At 42.8% G+C, this 19229-nt stretch overlaps 3 protein-coding genes across 3 annotated transcripts in view; all 3 read right to left on the bottom strand.

The window, feature by feature from the left end:
* nucb1 (nucleobindin 1) overlaps nucleotides 1-4874 on the bottom strand; it is a 6462-nt gene extending 1588 nt beyond the window's left edge. The window contains exons 1-6 of the mRNA XM_079232897.1: nucleotides 4833-4874; nucleotides 3477-3600; nucleotides 3292-3399; nucleotides 3068-3200; nucleotides 1990-2093; nucleotides 1570-1755 (exon numbers count right to left, since the gene is read on the bottom strand). Of these exons, the coding sequence (XP_079089023.1) occupies nucleotides 1570-1755; nucleotides 1990-2093; nucleotides 3068-3200; nucleotides 3292-3399; nucleotides 3477-3596 (651 nt within the window). The 5' untranslated portion in view covers nucleotides 3597-3600; nucleotides 4833-4874. The remainder of the gene's footprint in view (nucleotides 1-1569; nucleotides 1756-1989; nucleotides 2094-3067; nucleotides 3201-3291; nucleotides 3400-3476; nucleotides 3601-4832) is intronic.
* A 654-nt stretch (nucleotides 4875-5528) lies between these two features.
* ccndx (cyclin Dx) lies at nucleotides 5529-10221 on the bottom strand. Its single transcript, XM_079233736.1, has 5 exons — nucleotides 10139-10221; nucleotides 6688-6951; nucleotides 6377-6592; nucleotides 5949-6278; nucleotides 5529-5772 (listed from the first exon to the last, which is right to left on the bottom strand). The coding sequence occupies exons 2-5, from the start codon at nucleotides 6949-6951 to the stop codon at nucleotides 5620-5622; spliced, it is 963 nt and encodes a 320-aa protein (XP_079089862.1). The 5' UTR covers nucleotides 10139-10221; the 3' UTR covers nucleotides 5529-5619.
* Nucleotides 10222-12164: 1943 nt separating this feature from the next.
* Nucleotides 12165-18905, bottom strand: tbc1d17 (TBC1 domain family, member 17). Its single transcript, XM_079232776.1, has 17 exons — nucleotides 18839-18905; nucleotides 17776-17871; nucleotides 17598-17675; nucleotides 17394-17505; nucleotides 17101-17284; nucleotides 16870-16981; nucleotides 16596-16766; nucleotides 16350-16475; nucleotides 16110-16213; nucleotides 15396-15490; nucleotides 15198-15314; nucleotides 14434-14534; nucleotides 14195-14294; nucleotides 13855-13952; nucleotides 13169-13285; nucleotides 13002-13088; nucleotides 12165-12896 (listed from the first exon to the last, which is right to left on the bottom strand). The coding sequence occupies exons 1-17, from the start codon at nucleotides 18863-18865 to the stop codon at nucleotides 12696-12698; spliced, it is 1926 nt and encodes a 641-aa protein (XP_079088902.1). The 5' UTR covers nucleotides 18866-18905; the 3' UTR covers nucleotides 12165-12695.
* Between the last annotated feature and the right edge of the window lie 324 nt (nucleotides 18906-19229).

The following is a 19229-nucleotide window of genomic DNA, read 5'->3' as shown; positions in this document are numbered from 1 at the left end:
AAAGGAAAAGGAGGAAAGGGACAAGGAGGAAGAAGAAGACAAGGAGGAAGAAAAGAGGATGTAAGTAAAGGAGGAAGAAAAGAAGAAGGAGGAAGAAAAGAGGATGTAAGTAAAGGAGGAAGAAAAAAAGGAGGAAGAAAAGAGCACGAGGAGGAAGAAAAGATCACGATGAGGGGAAGGAGGAGGAAGAAAATGGAGGAGGATGAAGAGGAAGAAAGGGAGGATTAAGAGAAAGAAAAGACGACAAGGAAGGGGAAGAAAAAGGAGGAGGAAGAGGAGGAGGAGGTAAAGGACAAGGAGGAAGAAAAAAAGAGGATGAGGAAGAAAAGGAGGAAGAAAAGAGGATAAAGTAGAAGAAAAGAGGACAAGAAGGAGGAAGAAAAGGAGAAGGAAGAGAAAAAGAAGAAGAGGAAGAAAAGAGCACGATGAGGAAGAGGAAGAAAAGAGCACGATGAGGGGAAGGAGGAGGAAGAGGAAGTGAGGAAGCGAAGGAGGAAAAGGAGGAAGAAAAAAAGAGGACGAGGAAGAAAAGGAGGAAGAAAAGAGGAATAAAGAGGACAAGAAGGAGGAAGAAAAGAGGATGAGGAAGAAAAGGAGGAGGAAGAAGAAGAGGAAGAAAAGAGCATGAGAAGGAAGAGGAAGAAAAGAGCACGATGAAGGGAAGGAGGAGGAAGAAAAAGGAGGATAAAGAGGAAGAAAGGGAGGAGTAAGAGAAAGAAAAGACGACAAGGAGGGGCAAGAAACATGAGGAGGTGAGGAAGTGAAAAGGGGGAAAAGGACAAGGAAGAAAAAAAGAGGAAGAAAATAGGATAAAGAGGAAGAAAAGAGGTCAAGAAGGAGGAAGAAAAGAGGATGAGGAAGAAAAGGAGAAGGAAGAAGAAAAGAAGACGAAGAGGAAGCAAAGGAGGAGGAAGAGGGAAGAAAAGAGCACGAGAAGGGGGAAGAAGAGGAGGAAGAGGAGGTGAGGAAACGAAGGAGGAAAAGGAAGAAAAAAGAGGACGAGGAATAAAAGGAGGAAGAAAAGAGGATAAAGAGGAAGAAAAGAGGACAAGAAGGAGGAAGAAAAGAGGATAAAGAGGAAGAAAAGGAGGAGGAAGAGGGAAGAAAAGAGCACGATGAGGGGGAAGAAGAGGAGGAAAAGGAGGTGAGGAAACGAAGGAGGAAAAGGAAGAAAAAAGAGGACGAGGAATAAAAGGAGGAAGAAAAGAGGATAAAGAGGAAGAAAAGAGGACAAGAAGGAGGAAGAAAAGAGGATAAAGAGGAAGAAAAGGAGAAGGAAGAAGAAAAGAAGACGAGGAGGAAGCAAAGGAGGAGGAAGAGGAACAAAAGAGCACGATGAGGGGAAGGAGGAGGAAGAAAGAGGAGGATAAAGACGAAGAAAGGGAGGAGGAAGAGAAAGAAAAGACGACAAGGAGGGGCAAGAAAAAGGAGGAGGAAGAGGAAGAGAAGGAGGAAAAGGAGGAAAATGACAAGGAAGAAACAAAAGAGGATGAGGAAGAAAAGGAGGAGGAAGTAAAAGGAGGAGGAAGAAAAAGAGCATGGTGGGCGCGTGGGTGGGTGCCTTCGTACCGGGGCGTTGACCTTGGGGTGCTGCCGGTGTTTGTCCTTCAGCTCCTGCATCCTCTTCTCCTCGCGCTCCCTCTTCTCCTGGTCCAAACCCTTCAGGTACTCGCGCCTCTCGTGCTCCTTCAGCATCTCGTAGCGCTTGAACTCCTCGTGTCTCTCGGCGTCGTAGTTCTCCAGGTCCTTGGTGGCCTGCACACACACACGCACACGCACACACACACACACACACACACGCACACGCACACGCACACACATGTTGCCGCCATCTTGTTTTGACCTGTACTTGCAGCTGATGGGTGTAATTATGATTCTGCAGGACCGCGAGGGGATTCATCCATTTAAATCTGGTGCGAACATATAAACCGTGGACTGATTTCTCCGGGGGTTGAAAGATAATTATTAATAAAATAATTATTCTCTTACCGTCGTGATCAGCAGCTCCAGGTCTTTGGCCTCGAACGTGTTTTGATTGTGTGGATCCAGATGTTCGAACTGCTTCAGCAGGGAGGCGTGGTCCATCTGCAGGCCTTTCACAAGCAGACACACACGCGCCGGTTAACGAGCACACGTGACTTCCATTATGTCCCACGCACACTGAACGCATCTCCCTCAATAAAAACAAGCTAATTTGCATTCATGAGGATATTTTTCGCAAAAGTGAAACATTTCACTTTTGCGACTTCTGCTTCGCTCGGGAAGAAATTCCGCATCTGTGCACATGAACGGATATTACGCAATATGCATAACGGAAAGAAATGCACCCATTTTCTTTAATACTCTGCAGCTGCACATATATTTCATTCCAGTTATTTGTATTCTATTTTAATTGTGTATAAATATATATATATTTTACTTTATTTTTTATACATATCTTTCATCCCTGTTGCTTTTTTTGATATTTTATCTTGTGTGTTTATTTGTATCTGTAAGTTGTAAGGCACTACTACGACAACACATTTCCCCTTGGGGATTAATAAAGTATCTAAGTATCTATCTATCTATCTATCTATCTATCTATCTATCTATCTATCTATCTATCTATCTAATATACAATGCCTCCATTTTCACATCTGTTTATGGCGAAATGAACAGCTAACAGGGAGCAGTTGGAAGTGTCATTTGTTGGTTTTTCCTCCATTTTTCTACCTCCATTTTTTTATTTATCTCTGCTCACAATGCTGATTCAGCAGCTAATTAGCTAAAAAGGATCATTTTTTATATATTTTTTCAAGTAAAAACCGAAAAAAGCTGCAAATATATTGCTTTAAATGGTAAAACAGTTGGATCAAATAGTGTATTTATTATTTATAAGTGATCTATCAACATATGAAGTTTCGTAAAGTAAAAAAACATAATGTATGCTGTAGTACATAACCTTAAACATTAGTATTTGTTGTCTATATGCGTCGGCAACCATCCAATTTTCCACAGGAGATCTTTAAATGTAATCTTAAGTAATAATCTCCATAAACATGAATCCATAATGAACCATAACTCTCACTCTGCGTGTTGGTGCTGTCCAGTTTGGCCTTGAGCAGCATCCTGAGGCGAGACACCTCCTGCCGCTTCAGCTCGTCCAGGCGCGTCCTGACGTGGTGACCGACCAGGTCCAGCTCTTTGCTGAGCCGGCCGTTCTGAGGGGAACACGACACATCCAGGTGAGAACAACAGAACCGTAAAGAAAGAAAGAAAGAAAAGGGAAGGAGGGAAGGAATGGCCACCGACCTTGATGTCCTCCGTGTTCGCCGTTTGCAGCTTCTCTCTGAAGTGAGGGTCCGTCTCCAAAACCTCGATCACCTCCCTGAGGTACCGGTCGTAGTAGAGGCCGGTGTCCTGCGAGATCGGAAAAGTTAATCACGACAAGCCGAATCTCAACTTGAGTGCACGGCTGAGACGTTCGAGGCCGTTACCACGTTCTCCTCCGGCGCCTCCGCTTTAGCTTCCGGGGCGTCGGCATTGCGGTCGATGGGCACCGACCAGACGCCGGCAGAGATGGAGAGGAGCAGCAGCCAGCCGGGTGAGAGGTTCATCCTCCTTCAAAGTAAACAACGAATAAAAACGGTCCTTTCCGTCAGTTCTCTCTTCCAGTCAGGGTTCATACACAATTTGACCGATGCTTTTCCATGACTTTAAACCAAATTTTCATGATCAAACATTGTGAAATCTGGGTGTAAACATGAAAAAGTGAGTAAATGTAGTATTTAAACTAACAATGAGAATACAAAGCATACAGTAAACCTTAAATGACACAAATGAATGAGACAATAGTTTGATTAAAAGAATAAACATTTATATAGATGCCTGTATGCATGCCTGCTTATATCTTTCTTTTAAAAGTATATTCATTATTTCAAACTCAGCGTAAATGAACGTCATGAACACATGAATATAACACATTTACATGACTTTTCCAGGCCTGGAAATAACAGTTTTAAGATTACATGACTTTTTTTCCAGGTTTTCCATGACCGTAAGAACCCTGTCAATTAAAAAATAATTTAAAAAAATCATGATCCATTCGCCTAAAATTCAACCAGATGCATTTATTTTGGCCAAATCTTAACTTACACTCCATCATGACTAAATGTGTTTACATGCAAACTATAAAACAAAACTATTTGTGTCTGATTCTGCTTTTGAGCATATTTAATACATCATATTTTCTGACCAGAGCAGTAATGAAGCACGTTTGGTTCACAGCTGCAAGTTTTATTTTTATCAACATGACCAGTCAGACTCATTTAAAGGTGCAGACACTTTATCCCAATATGTTTCTAGTCATCACTAACTACTGGATACAAGGCCACTGCTATGCTGAATTAACAGCTCGCATTTAGTTTAAGACACCAGCAGTACTTATTGGAATAAACAACATGGTTTAATTAGGATATTCGTATTATAAGGGGTCGCTAATGTAGCTAGAAAACCACAAACTAGCTTAAACAACAACACGGATGCGGATGAGGTGAGCGGTCCCAATCTTCCTGTGACGTTAGGTGTGGCATTAAACACGTGGCACGAGGGAATTGTTTGGTTTCTGCACCATTTAAAACATTACACCGTCTTTATGAGGTCATTTTAAAAGGTGATACAGGCGAACAGGTACTTGGTATCCACAGTTAGCCGGGGGAGCTACAGAAAACGTCCTCTAGCTGTCTCTATGTCACGATTTTATATCAATTCTTGCTTTAAAATCAGCCGATATTACAACGCACAATCATAAATATGTTATAAACACTAAATACAATCAGTTGCTCGTCTCTTACCGCCCGTTTGTCTGTAATAAGCCTGATGCGATGATCACAACACGATCTGATCTGCGTCGGATAAAATAGACGTCACGAAAATGCAGGACTGGTCCAATATGATGCCTTCAGGTACTGTCGGAAATACTTGGAATTGTTTATTTCATATTTTTTGGACATTTTCATTCGTACTAAATCCCGTAATAAGTCAGAAGACTTTCCACCGAAAACACATGTGCTCTTCTATCCGTCATTTCCGGAGGTAATGATGTCCCATTACAAGTAGATGAATAGAAAAGTAAGCTTAGAGCTCAGAAGTACAACTCGATGAATAGTAAGTGAAGGCAGCATTTCCCCATTGATAATTAACACACGAAATGAGACACAAAATAAGTACAAACGTTTTAAACGTTTAATTGCTTTGAAAAATAGATCTTTTGTATATTTAATTCGGCACACAAACACAAAGTAATGGCAAGTTGAAATAAATTAACATAGAAAGAGTCAACAATTGCACGTAATAATAAATTAAAGGTATAAATATTAGAACAAAAACATAACATCTAAGCCTACAATAAAATTAACAGAAATAGATAATAAAAATATGGCACATGCAAAAACAGATAACTTAAACAAAATTCACAAATAAATAAAGATTACATTTAAATTAACAGTCACTCAATAAAGTCATTTTTTTAAATATCAAGAAGTGTCAGAGCATTTTGAGGTCACGATCAATGTATATCAGTTTGACTGATGGACTTTAAAGAACGTTTTTTTTGATTGATTCACACTTTCAATGCAGTGTTTAGAAATCAATCTCTCTCATGTCTGTAGGCGTCCCGGGCCTTTCGTCCTCCACCTCCTCTTCCTCCTTCTGCATGGGGCTCTGCTGCAGGCCGCTGCTCAGCCGCTGGCGGAGCGCGTATTCGATCATGTCGCTGTAGCACTGCAGCACCACCTGGGATGCAACAGAGAAAGAGAGAGAGTACATCATTGTGTCATAGATGCAATGACTTTAGAACATGTGGTATTCTGATTCTCTCCTCCTGCAATCCAGAATAACCCCTAAATGTGATGTAATCAGATAAATAGGCCCGAGAAGCGCCTCAGACTCTGCAGGTGTTTTGCACTCACCAGGTCAGTCTGACAGAGCTCCGCCAGAGCCTCACAAATCACCTCCAGCTGGGCGGGGCCCTTGTTGCCCAGACCCCGCAGGGCACAGTTCAGGGACGCCGCGGCGACCAGCGACGGCGGCGCCCCGAGGAAGCGGGAGTCGCAGGCGCACATGGCGGCCAGCGTGTCGCTGTGCCGCCGCAGGGTGGAGCGCAGCGCCTCCTCGGGGGCGCCGCGGCCTCCTCCGTCTCCTCTCTGCTCCACGGAGGCCAGGAAATGCGGGAGGAAGTCCTGCGGGGTCACCGCGGCCGTGTCCCATCGGACGGTGGCGAGGACGACGCGCTCCATCTCCTGACGGGAGGGAAGATACGTGTTGTGATGCTGACATTGTGACGAGAGAATAGATTTGTTGTGATTACGTGTGATATGTGTTGTCAACATCCGCTCACCCGCAGGTTGGAGGGATGGAAGCTGTACTCGGCCGCGGCGCAGAGCGTGTCGGCGGTGACGTTGTCGCACTCCGCCAGCTTGGAGGCGATGAGGATGCAGCCGGCGGCGAGGCAGTAGGGCGAGACGGGCAGAGACAAGGACGCCGACAGGAAGCGGTCCAGCAGGGAGACGGACAGGGGAAACACGGCCTCGTCGCAGCCGCACTCACAGCACACCTGGAGAAGGAGAGAGAGAGAGAGAGGTCAGCATCACAGCCGCGGTGATGACCTCCAGGAGGATTCTGGGAGCAGGGGGGAGACACCTCTCATACCTCCAGGGCCCACTTGGCGAGCTCCTCCCGGCGCTCCGGCTCCCGCTGGATGAGGGTGATGTAGAGCACGGAGGGCGCGTACCGCTCCTCCACGTGGAGCAGCCTCTGGATCACGCGGCGCCCGGACACCGTGGGGTCCCAGGCGGCTCGCAGCTGAGACGAGGGCTCCTCGGTCCGGCCCCGGGCCTCGGCCTTGGTCTCGGTCTGGCTCTGGTCCTCCTCCGCCTCCTCGCACCACAGGGACACCGACATGCTTCTGTCCATCTGCAAACAGCCGGCCGGGCGAAATGTGAACTTGTTTTTTACGTCCAAATTGGGGAGAAGAAAAACCCAGCAGCTATAGTGTCCCTCGGCCACCTTCGTGTTTTGCAGGTGAACAGAAGCGGAAACCCTTTTTTTTTTTATCCCGGGTGAAGCGTTTCCTGTGGCGCTCAGATGAATGTCACCGCTCAACTATCAGCTCTGACTTTTATACCCAGCAGGGATGGAGAGAGGAGGAGGAGGAGGAGGAGGAGGAGGAGGGGAGAGAGTGGCACAGAGGAAGAGGAGCGTAAAAAAAAAAGGGGGCGTGGACCGCCGCGAGTCCCATGAAATAATAAGAAGGCAACAATGTGGCCCGTGCAACAATTGCTTCAACAGGTGGGGAGAGGGAGAAGGAAGGGAGAGAGAGGGGGGGAGGAAAGAGGAGCAGACAAGTGAGGGAGTGGCCCGCAGGGGACGGAGCAACAGCTTGTCTCCGGCAGTGAAAGAGAGAAGGGAGGAAGAGAAAAGGTCAGATCCAGACTGTGACAATGGGAATGGATGACAAAAGGGAGGCGGGTGTTTGTTTACAACGCGACACGAGAGGAGAAGTGTCCAAGTCTGGAGGACGTTTCACGCTGGAGAGGCTTGAAGTTCTGATCGAATATGTATTTGTACTTTTGCCGACGCAGAAGGAAATTTATTTGATGTGTTGAAGTCTGTCATCTCTTTTAAGTGAATTTATTTTGTTATTTTTAAGTTTTTTTGTGGTTTTATTTGGTGCTTGTGTGAAACTTTTACACTTAATTCTCAGTTTTCACAAAATATAGGAATATTTCTGAAAAAAGTACAAAATCTTGTTCATTTTTTTAGATATTTCACCAATATTGAAGGTAAACAGAGCTGACATTTTTATTCATTGTATTCATTATTTATTTAACATGAAATGAGGCAACATATAGAACATTAATTAATTAATCAACATCATTTTAAAAAGTAAGCACAAATGCCCCAAACGCCGTTGGTTCCATCTTAATAAAATTATATTTTTTCAGGGTTTTCTGTCTTTTCATAAACTAAATGAATGATGAGGGGATGAACACAGATTTAGTTTTGCCTCAAGGAACTACAAGCCTGAGAGTTTTGGAACAAATACAACAATTATATTAATATAAGATGAATAGTTACAATTTACATACATACTTTTTGTACTTTAAATTGTATTTCTAAATATTTCTATTTGTATTATTTCTACATGTATATGTCTTGTCAAATCAAGGTAAATAGAACAAAACAATTAAAAATAATTAAGAAATAAAAATGTTATGAAAAAAAATTATATAAGATGAACACATATATTTTTTGAAATTTCTAATTGTATTTTTTAAACAAGTAATGTGTATTTTTCTTTCCTATTGTACATGTGTGTTGCTCGTCTACGTGGCGATAAATTAGATTCTGATCCTAAAAATAAAAAAATAAATAAAAACAAGCCAAATAAAAAAGTGTGCACGAGTCACACTTGTTAGAATATGAATGTGTCCATCAGACTCTTGGCTCTTGAGAGGTTTACTCATTGTCAGAGCAACCTGCTGCCCCGCGAGGAGGAGGAGGAGGAAGAGGAGGAGGAGGAGGAGGAGGAGGAGGAGGAGGAGGAGGAGGAGGAATGAGCAACAGACAGTGCAGCCGGCAGGTCAGTGAGCCGCATTGTCTGCCTTTACAAATCAGTGTCAGACATCGGCCCCTGGCCTTCTGCCTGCTGCTGCACACACACACACACACACACACACACACACACACACACACACACACACACACACACACACACACACACACACACACACTGACGGGTAGGCAGACACGCTTTTCACACACTCCCCTGGGACTCCTCTGCTGGTCACAATGCCCTCACCATGCAGAGAACGGATTGCAGTGACAGTCATTACAGGCTCTTCACACATTAAGGGCTTCAAGCCGCTCGCGTTTCAAACGGGAGTTAAATGGACGACTTGATTTCAGCCGAGCATCAATTATTCATTCTATTCAGCGCGGAGCTGGTGGCCGTTTGTGACGAAAATGAATACATTTCATTTCTAAGTGGTGTTTGAGTACAACGTGTTTACGGTATTTAGTAGAATTCACTTAATGAAGTTACTTTGTTTTAACTCAGACGTCATTTTATAGGACTGCATCTTTTAGATTTGATCACACATCCATTCAGATACTGCATTACAAGGAGGAGTCTTGAATATAAAGTATTATCATATCTAGAAACTCAATTACCTTACTTTCTATTTACACATTACCTATTTTATTTCTTATTTATGTGTGTGCATCGTCAGGATTGCTCTTTAATGTCGTTATACTTTGAGAAAAGACAATAAAGGAATTATATTATATTCAATTAGCAAAAAAAAAAAAAAAAAAGTCGAAAATAAAAGGTTTTCCTGATGCAGACGAGTGTAATACTTATTTATTACATTATTGGATTATTGTCACTGCTAACTTGAAGTGTTCAATCGATATCAGCCCGTCGTATTTTAGTAACACGTGCAGTATAGAGTGTATATTTCTCTCTGAAGTTTAGCAAAGTAGAAGTTTAAAGTGTCAGGAAACAATAAAAATAGCTAAAATGTGTCCTTTTGGAAATAGAGACATTCCACCGCTGCAGACGTAAATACATGCAAGTAACCGTGAGCTGTTACATATAAAGGAAAGAAAAAGAACATTAACAAAAACTATAGAAAATCCCCCTAAAAGCATGATTATATAACAATAAAAGGGTTGTGATGCTGAACAGCATGCTGCCATATGGGCTCACTTTCTGATGCATAGCTGGAATTCCTGCATTTAAATAAAACCACCCGGGTTCAACACGTCTGACACAAGAAGAGCGCCACCTGACGACCTTCTGAGGCGGCGCGCTCTGATTGGACGTTCATGTGTGCGGATATTGACTTTACGTCTTCATTGTCCTGCGTGGGAAATGTGGCTTGCAGCTCCAAAACGAAAAATAAATACAAATTGAAATAAAAACAGTTAATTTGAGCCAATAAGAAAAACAAAACGGGGGGAAAAAATAAATAGTTGACGTGCAAATGAAGGGATTTTATTGCACAAATGAGTGTTTTGGGCCCAAAGGAAGCAGCTCCGACTCTTTAAGGTGGCAGTGACAAGGAAAGGAAAGTTTTACAGTGTGAACTATGTTTACCTGCAAGAACGCTCACCGATAATCTGCCAGCTACCGGTGTGAGGATGAACCCTCTTCTGCAGATAAAAACATGAGGAAACAAATTTGAATCCCATCTGAATACCTGTTTAAATTCAATCTAAGCAAAGTACAGGGTTCATACACATTTTTGACTTTTTCATGACTTTAAACCAAATTTCCATGACGAAACATGTTGTGAAATCTGGGTGTAAACATGAAAAAGTGAGTAAATGTAGTATTTAAATTAATAATGAGAATTCCAAAGCATACAGTAAACCTTAAATGACTCAAATTAACGAGAGACATGTAATGTTGATTACAAAAATAAACATTTATATAGATGCCTGCTTATATTCTGAGTGTCTTTCTTTTAAAAGCATATTCATTATTTCAAACTCAGCGTAAATGAACGACATGAACACATGAATATAACACATTTACATGACTTTTACTAAACTTTTGGGGTTTTATTTTTATTTTCAAGGACTTTTCCAGGCCTGAAAATAACAGTTTTAAAATTCCATGAGCGTAAGACCCTGAACGTAAGAGACAACTCAAGACTAAAAGAACAACCGGACCACAAGGAAACTCCCCTCCAGATATTGAAAGCGTCCCACTGGTGGTTTTTAAAGCTTAAGAGGGCATCATCCACTTCTAATGACAACATGAAGAGACCCTAACACCCTAATCCTCTAACACGCAGTCCATCGCGGCATCAGAGAGAGAATACGGTGTAAAGCTGTCGACAAGGCCACGCACTAATAAAGGGGCTGAAAGCAGATTGAGTGTGAATGAGGGGCTGAGGGAGTTGCCCCCTGGAGGTCAGCTCGGGGCTGGACGGAGGGGAGGAGGGAGGGAGAGCCGGGTGGCAGATCGGCGGCCTGTTTAAGCACCCTGCTAAATTCATACGTCGCAGCTGTATTCAAGCAGGGGGACGGGGACAAGCGGAGAGCCGAAAGAGGGCCTGAGAAAGGGGGCGTGGCTCCCCGCCCCTCATTTTCCAGCTCATTTTCCCGGGACAGTGGAGAACAGAGGCTCCATTCACCTCACACAGACACCTGCTGGCCGCAGGGGGAGGAGGCCAGGGGGCGGAGCTTAACCAGTCCAGAGTTAAGACACCACTTAAGCAAACAGCTACTGTTACACTCAGATAACTCACTTTCTGAGTTTGATCTGTTATTAATCTAAAAAGCCTGGGGCGTTTTTTCTTTCTTAAATTACACTGTATGTACATTACACATCCGACTTGAAACACGTGTTGACAACACGTCTTAACTCGTGGGATTGGAACCATTTCTGTCAGTTCTGTCTGGAACTTAAACACCGAAACGTTAGACAGATTCACATCTTTCATTTACATTGAACAGAAACTAATATTTGGCAATGTCTGCCTGCATGAACTTAACTAATTTACATTTTTACACACAACATCACAACATTTTAAGTGAGTCCATGCACTGTATTAACAGTTAAACAATATTGGATCATATTAAAATCAAAATCAAAGAGATTTTAATGAGGGACCAGTCATGAAATGTCCGCTGCTGCTTGTCTTTGAGTTTTAAAGTCAGTTTCTTGTGTTTTACGTGTATTTTTCTGCTCAATTTAAAAAAAAAAAAAAAATGTTTTCTTGTTGTGTTCTCTATACATTTTGTGCAGTTTTGGACGATTTATTTGAATTTTTATGATTTTGTAGTCATTTCTTGACTTTTGTGGTGTTTTTTAATTTATTTTCTTGATGAGTTTTTCATCCATGCAGAGACTTGCAATACAAACTCAGCTGCCAGTTTATTAGGTACACCTCACTAAAACTAAAGCAGTCTGAAACGCTTCCCTAAGAACGTCATAATGTTACATTTGTGCTAAAAAAAAGCTGTCAATTTCATGTTATGATCATTTTGGAGGCTGTCTTTGTAATATTTTATCATATTTTATTGATATCAATGAGTCTAAATGAGTCTGTGCTACTTGTAAATAAACACATTCAAGTAGATCTGCAGACCGGTTAGAGAAAATGTCGCGCCTCTTCAAATTCAACCATTTATTTGGAAAGAATCAGCGGATGAAAACGTTATGACATCATGTAGATAATTACAAGGATTAAAAACACAGGTGTGAAACCCATAAGGCATGCAGTCAGCTGTGCACAGAGCTGGGATGGCGTCGCACTAACAAGGTTTCCTTCATCTTCTTCACTTGGAGGAAGGAACGGCGGCGAGGCGGACGCAAAAAAAACAAAAACGCACGGAAAGCACAATGCATCACATGTGACAGGCTGTTAAATATAATGTAGAGGAGGTAGAGGAGGAGGAGGAGGAGGAAGAGGAGAAACAAGACACACACAGAAAGAAAAGGATAGTCTTTCTATAACATTCATAAAAGAAAAGAGCCTCAACAGCGCCCCCTGCCTCCGACAAACAGCAACAACATTCTTCATTCCATTTCACTCCATCATATACAGTCTATATATATATATATAGAGAGATATATAGATTTGATTTCCGTATTTATATAAAGATCGTCCGTGTGTGTCAGTTCCCCCGGCTGACCTGCAGAGTTAAGGGTAGGTGGGAACGCGTGCCGTGTGAGAAGAAGAAGAAGAAGAAGAAGAAGAAGAAGAAGAAGAGGAAGAAGAGGCTCCGGCCTGCGGCGCGTCCAGGAGGCGGCGGGTCTCGCTGCTCTGGGAGTCCGGGCTGTCCTCCTCGGAGCTGGACGGGACGTAGAGACCCAGGACCTGCTGCACCTTCAGGGGAAGCTCCTGGTGGAGGGCAGAGCAGAGGGGGGGCGGGAGGTCAGGGATCAGTAAACAGCTTCTGGGACGCTGAGATTCAGCTTTAAATATATCGTATAGGCCGGGTCTCACCTTGCACTGGGTCAGCTGCAGGTAGATGGCCTCCGCTCCTCGCAGGACGCTCTGCAGGTCCAGCTTCATGGTGAGCTCGTTGATGTGCTGCACAGGGTTGAGATATACAGACAAAGCGGCTCGGCTCCGGTCTCACGCACAAATAAACACACAAACTCGGCGCTCACCTTCAGAATAGTGTTGAAGTCGTGGTCCGAGCCGATGAGCTCGCCTCTCTGGGACACCAGGATCGAACAGGCGATCAGCAGGTGGAAGTTATCGCACGGCAGACGAGACCAATGGACCTGAGGAGAAAAGAGGAACATGTTACTAGGTAAAGAACACTTTTACACTATTTATTGTTTTTCAATAGTTACACGATTTTCACAACAAACCTTTTTAAAATCGAGAAAGACACCTCAATACATAAAAAAATGTATGTTTTAACACAAGGTTCGTAGAGCTTTTTAAGAGTTACATAACCCAAATATGTCCAGACTCTAAAAATGAAGCAAACTGAATTTTTTTCTTAACCTTCATTGTATGTTTTGATCATGGTAATTTAATTCTCGATAAAAAAGGATCAACAGAGGAAATATCTAGGTATGAATTTTGTTGATCTTTAAAAGAACTGACGGCCTTTAGGTTGAAAATACAGTGTCTCAAAGGGATCACATTATTTACATTAGAAAAGTTTAGTGCTCACAGAAACTAGTTCAGTGTGTTCTCCATTTCTCACACCTTAATATGAAGCACTGAAGCATTGAGAAGGTGCCTGACTGTCCTTTAGCATCATATATATATATATATATATATATATATATATATATATATATATATATATATATATATATATATATATATTTGCACTCACCTCCCACATGATGAGGATGTCCTCGAAGGAGAACTCTCTCTTGAACCAGATGAGCAGCCAGCGGAAACAGAAGCACAGAGAGCCGCTGTCCTGAGAGTCTGACGGACAGAAGAAAGAAGTTTTCACTTTTCTGATTTAGCGACCCGAAAAAAACCCGTCCACCGCAAGTTCTGAAAACGTTGTTCCAGCTCTTGATGGAGGAAAAAGGAAACAGCAAACCGAAAGAGATCAAAGTGTCTCTGTGTCAAATTGTCACACCGGCTGCCCCCGTTTGTCAAATTTGATATCTAATATTTAAGATGCATCAAGAGTTGATAGAAGAGCGCGTCAGCTGACTGACCCAGGAAGTCGCACAGCTCCGGGTCCAGAGCCTTCAGCAGGATGCTGAGCTGGAGGAGCTGCTTCTTCATGGCCTCCTGGGACTCTTCAAAGTTCTGGTGCTGCGGAGGGGAAAAGACTTTGCTAAGTCATTGCATACATTTAATTACCATTATGCAAATGGTCTATTCGGTCTGCTGTTCCTGCACAATGGAAGTAGAGGAAGTAACACCAACAATTAGACTAGTTTCTTCTACTAACCACCAGCTCCATGAAGCCCGTCAGACACCAGAAGGACTCCACCTCGTTCTGGGTGACGAAGAGGAGCGGAGACAGGAGGTCGCTCATCCCCTGGACGTAACCTGCACAGGTGGAAGCGCAGGTGTCGAGGTCACATGGACGTTTCTGCATCAACGATCATCCTAAACATTCCTTTAATTAACTGTAAACTCAGTTAAACCACAAAGAAGGTGAGAATATTAATCTGTATCTAATTCTAGTCCATCTTTTTTTAATCTTGTTGCATTTCCTTTTGTGAAAAAAAATCATAATGAATCATTATGAAGATTACTAAACACAAAGTCTGACCAATAATGACTGAAGACATACATTGCCCTTGTTCCAGTAAAACATTTATAATAAATAAACAAATAAATGAAAGAAAAAAGAAAATAAAGAAGAAAATAAAAACAAAAATAAACAAAGATAAATAAATTAACTTAAAAATTAAATTAAAAAAAGATAATTAAATAAATTAAATAAAATAAATTAAATAGGAATTAGTATTATTTAATTATTATCTGCTCATTTAATTATCTGTTTATTTAATTATTATCTGCTCAAGTACATATTACATTTTTTATAATTATTAATTATAATAATAATAATAATAATATTATAATGAATAATAATATTATTTAATTATTATCTGCTCATGTACATATTATGTAAGACCTGCATTTTTCCGGTTACTTCCTGATACGTTGCCCTCTGTGTCGGTGCTGTTTGAGAGCTGAATCACATACCCAGATCAAAGTTGTACATGCAGTACGTCATCAGCACATCGTGCAGCAGAGTCAGTCCTGGATTGTCGTTCCCGGAGAAGAACGTGTTGTGTCGGTCCGTCCTGCTGACGTCTCTCTCTGAAGAGAACAAAGACAGTTTCAAACAACAACCGATTCCATGAACAGGTCTTGTGTTTGGTGACGGACAGCGGGGCTGACCTATCAAGCTTCTGTATCCTCTGAGGAGGGAGTTCCTCATCTCCTGCTCCTCACTAACCGACTTCCACTGCACCTTCATTCTGAAGTACTCGTCCCTGCAGACAGAGAAAAGGCGTCACAACCATTTGAAAGGATTTTTTAAAAAAGACTAATGTCCACCGCACCAGATCATATCTATGGATAATGTGTCATAAATCAAAAGGTTCATAATCACAGACTAAAAGATTGTATGTCATCCTGTCCTGGTGGAAATTTACAAGAAAAAAGTGTAGCAGAAACAGAAGCAGCTTTTGGCCAAATAAGAGAACTGAGACATGTTTACCGTCTGAAGACTAAAAACCAGTTTTGATCACGTTACACCAAAATGAGATCAGGAGAGAATGCCTCAACTCAGGCAAAAACATTCATGATCTTTATTAGATTGAGTCTCTCTCTCTGTACGATAAATATGATTATGCTATGCGATGCTACAGCAGCTGGTTAGCTCAGTTAGCTCAACTACAAGCAGGAGGAAAAGCTACACTGGCTCTGCCCAAAAGTAACAAAATACACCTAAAGACACCTCTAAAGTTCTCTGATTCACACATTATATATTGTTTGACGACACAGTTTTATGTGTGGTTTGTGACTGTTTTTCTCAAAATGTGAAACTATTAATCAAACCATTAAAAAGTGTTGCTAGCATTAGTAATAAGCAGGAATAACAACGCTCACGTCTTGACCCGCAGGATGACCTCTCTTTCCTTGGCAGTGCTGTTCCACGGATAAAAGCCCAGGAGGAACTTCCACACTTCCTTCCTAAGGGACGGTGCGACACCCTGCGACGGACAAGAAGAGAAACCACACACACACACACACGCACACGCACACACATCAGGCGGATGGAAGATTGGAAGAGTAAACACTGTGTCCTCCCACATAGGAGACACACTGCCACTGTGTTTACTGCCTCACCCCTCTGAATATGAGCTCTTTGATCTTCTCCGGGTTCTTCACTCGCCCCTCTGGGTCCAGGAACTCGTCCCATTTGTCCAGAGGCTGCCCCCGGGTCACGTCCGGTCTGGGACCGAGCTCGACGCCCTGAATGGAACGACAAGACGCAACCATTGGTCCTCTTGACACTTAACGTCACAACAAGCTGTAAGACACGACCGGGTGCTCCAAATTGCTCTTTTCGTTGTTGTTGTTTCCTTCTCTTACACAGTTAATGAGTTCGAAGCCGGGCTCTTCGTCGGACTGGTGGGGAAAACTGGGATCCTGAGCAGTTCGGAAGTGGGCGGGGCTCCCCGGAGGTCGAAGGGCGGCTTTGAAGAAATTGGTGACTTTGGAGAATCCTCCAAACGTGGTGGCGTACGGGTCCTGGATGAATCTCTGGACCAGGACAGACTTTGATCAGTGAATCATTGATATTGATCGTCAAGCTTAGCAATACATACATTTATGATGCAATTTTTATTTTTTTTAAGTGAATCACCGAAACAAGATCGGAGCCTCCGTCATCGAGGAGATGCAGCTTTTCGAAGGACTGAGAGAGAGCGCCCGACTGGTGAGGGTAGGCGATGAAGAGCCGCCCGTCGACCGGAGACCTGGTGGCGACAACAGGAAACCACGTGACGTCTTTCACGGTCATGTGACGAGCAAACAAAGACGTGTGTTTACAGCAACGACAGGAACAGGAGCGGCTGGTACTCGGGGTGGGACTTACTGGTCCAGCATGATGTAACGCTGCAGGGCCCGAAACAGCTCCCTGGTTCCTCCTCTGTGGAAGTGCAGAGCGGGCAGCGGGTGGCCGCCTCGACTCGTCAGCACCAGGAAGTTTCGCCCCAGGGAGAACCGAGCCCTCCGGAGGGAGTACAACTCTGAGAGCGGCAGCGAGAACGACCACTGACCTGCGGGGAGAAATGGCCGACGTTTAGTTTGACGCTGCCTTTTTTTCTTTAATTTAAACCGTTGGAAACAAAAGCAACAGAGGCGTTTAAAAAAGAAAAAATGAGGCACCTGAGTCTTTGACGGGGGCCTGATCTCGGTCTTTCTTCACAGTGCTGATAACGGCCCAGTCCGGCTCATAGCCGGGGTCAAAGTTCGTATCCTCCTCTCCTCCTTCTCCGTCCTAAGAAGTCAAAAAGCGGGTTTGACGGCAATTATATCAGAGATATAAAAATAAATAAACACATCAATTGTAGCAAGCAGGTGGTTCCTGACCTTTTTGGTGTAGAGTACAGCCGGGGTGCTGCGGCCTTCATCCTCCAGCGGGCTCCACTCTAAAGCTGGCACGCCGGCCTGAAACAAACACACGCTTAACAAAGTGTTTCTTTACACACATTCACACACACACACATTTCACATTTACACGCTTTGTGTCTGCAGCAACTCAGCTTACCCGCTCGACAATGCGGATGAACCCTGGGATGGTGGTGTCCTGGTTACTCCTCTTGGCATTTGTGTGCAGGTAAACTCCCTCCTTCTCAAATATCAGCTGAAGAAGAAGGACAAAAAAACGGGTATTCAATGTCGAGAATACAAATCATAAAAGGTGAGCCTAAATGAAGAGCAACTCATTTTTTTTTAGGTCGTGCCAGTTTGCAGTCATGTTTGGTAAACGATGGTTATTTTTCATCTATTAATCTGCTGATCATGACGCTTCAAATTGCTTGTTTATCAACAAAATGTATTAAGTGCACCTTCATGCATGACAAAGAATAGAAAAGAAAAAATAGAAAAGCTTCACATTTGTGAAGCTGAAATAATCAACTTATTATCAAAATACATATTTTTTTTGGGATGGACTCTGGCCACACAGATGTGTGTTACCATGGTGTTAGTGATGTTTAGACAGATGGATAGTTACATTATTAATCCTGCAAGGAGAGATTGTTTTGCTACAGCCTTTATACATACAAGTACAGCAATATTAAATAAAAATGCACAATATGTGTTTAAAAAAATAGAATAGAATAATATTAAATTAACTGACAAAACAATAGATGTAACCAAACAGACAACAGTGTAACAGGAGTTGATTTACTGTCTAAATATTGCAATTGTGAAATCAGGACATGTTTACGTAACTGACGACACAAAACCAAAGAATAAACCTCCTCCTACATTGCGAAATAAATCACCAGTGGCAGGTAATCACATAACGAGAGTGAAAACACAAGCATGTCACGTGACTACAGGTCTGTCAGTTGGTAGACTGTACTACGAAGACCCGGTGTTGACTCCCTTTGCTGGCAGGTTTATCTGGTTATAGATAAACTAGCTTTCTATCCCGTCAGGTGACAACAGAGCCGACAAGCTAGCTTGAAGTATAAACAATAAGCTAACAACGACATATAGCTCGAGGAGCTTCCCCCAAAATGTCGCAGTCGCGAGGAAGGAAAGTTGTCAGTTGTCACACGTTTTTAATTCGGACAGCGACGCCTTGTACAATTTGGGAATACCTTGTAATCCTCAACGTTTTGCTCCATTTTTCCCGTCACCGCTGCCTCGGCTTCGTTTTATTTTTTTCTTCTTCACCAAAATAAAGGTTACGTCATACTTCCTGTTTAAGCAGAGCCACGCCCCCCTCTACACTCTACGTCACGGCGAGAACGCGATCGAATCGAATCAGAGCAGAGCCGTAAAAAAACAGAGTCGCGTCGGTAAACAAACCGCCTGATCGTCACATGACTCACGTAGATCGTTCTAGAAATGCAGATATTGGTAGAAATCGGTAGAAACAAAGAGACAAAACTGCTTATTAGTGGTCAATAAAACATTGTTTAAAATATGCATATAGAGCAATGACATATGTTTTATTTTTTGTACACATTGTGATGTTGTAGTCTTTGT

This window comes from Taurulus bubalis (genome assembly GCF_910589615.1).
Source record: "Taurulus bubalis genome assembly, chromosome: 17".
In the NCBI taxonomy this organism is placed as follows: domain Eukaryota; kingdom Metazoa; phylum Chordata; class Actinopteri; order Perciformes; family Cottidae; genus Taurulus; species Taurulus bubalis.
This window is presented reverse-complemented; position numbering and strand designations above follow the sequence as displayed.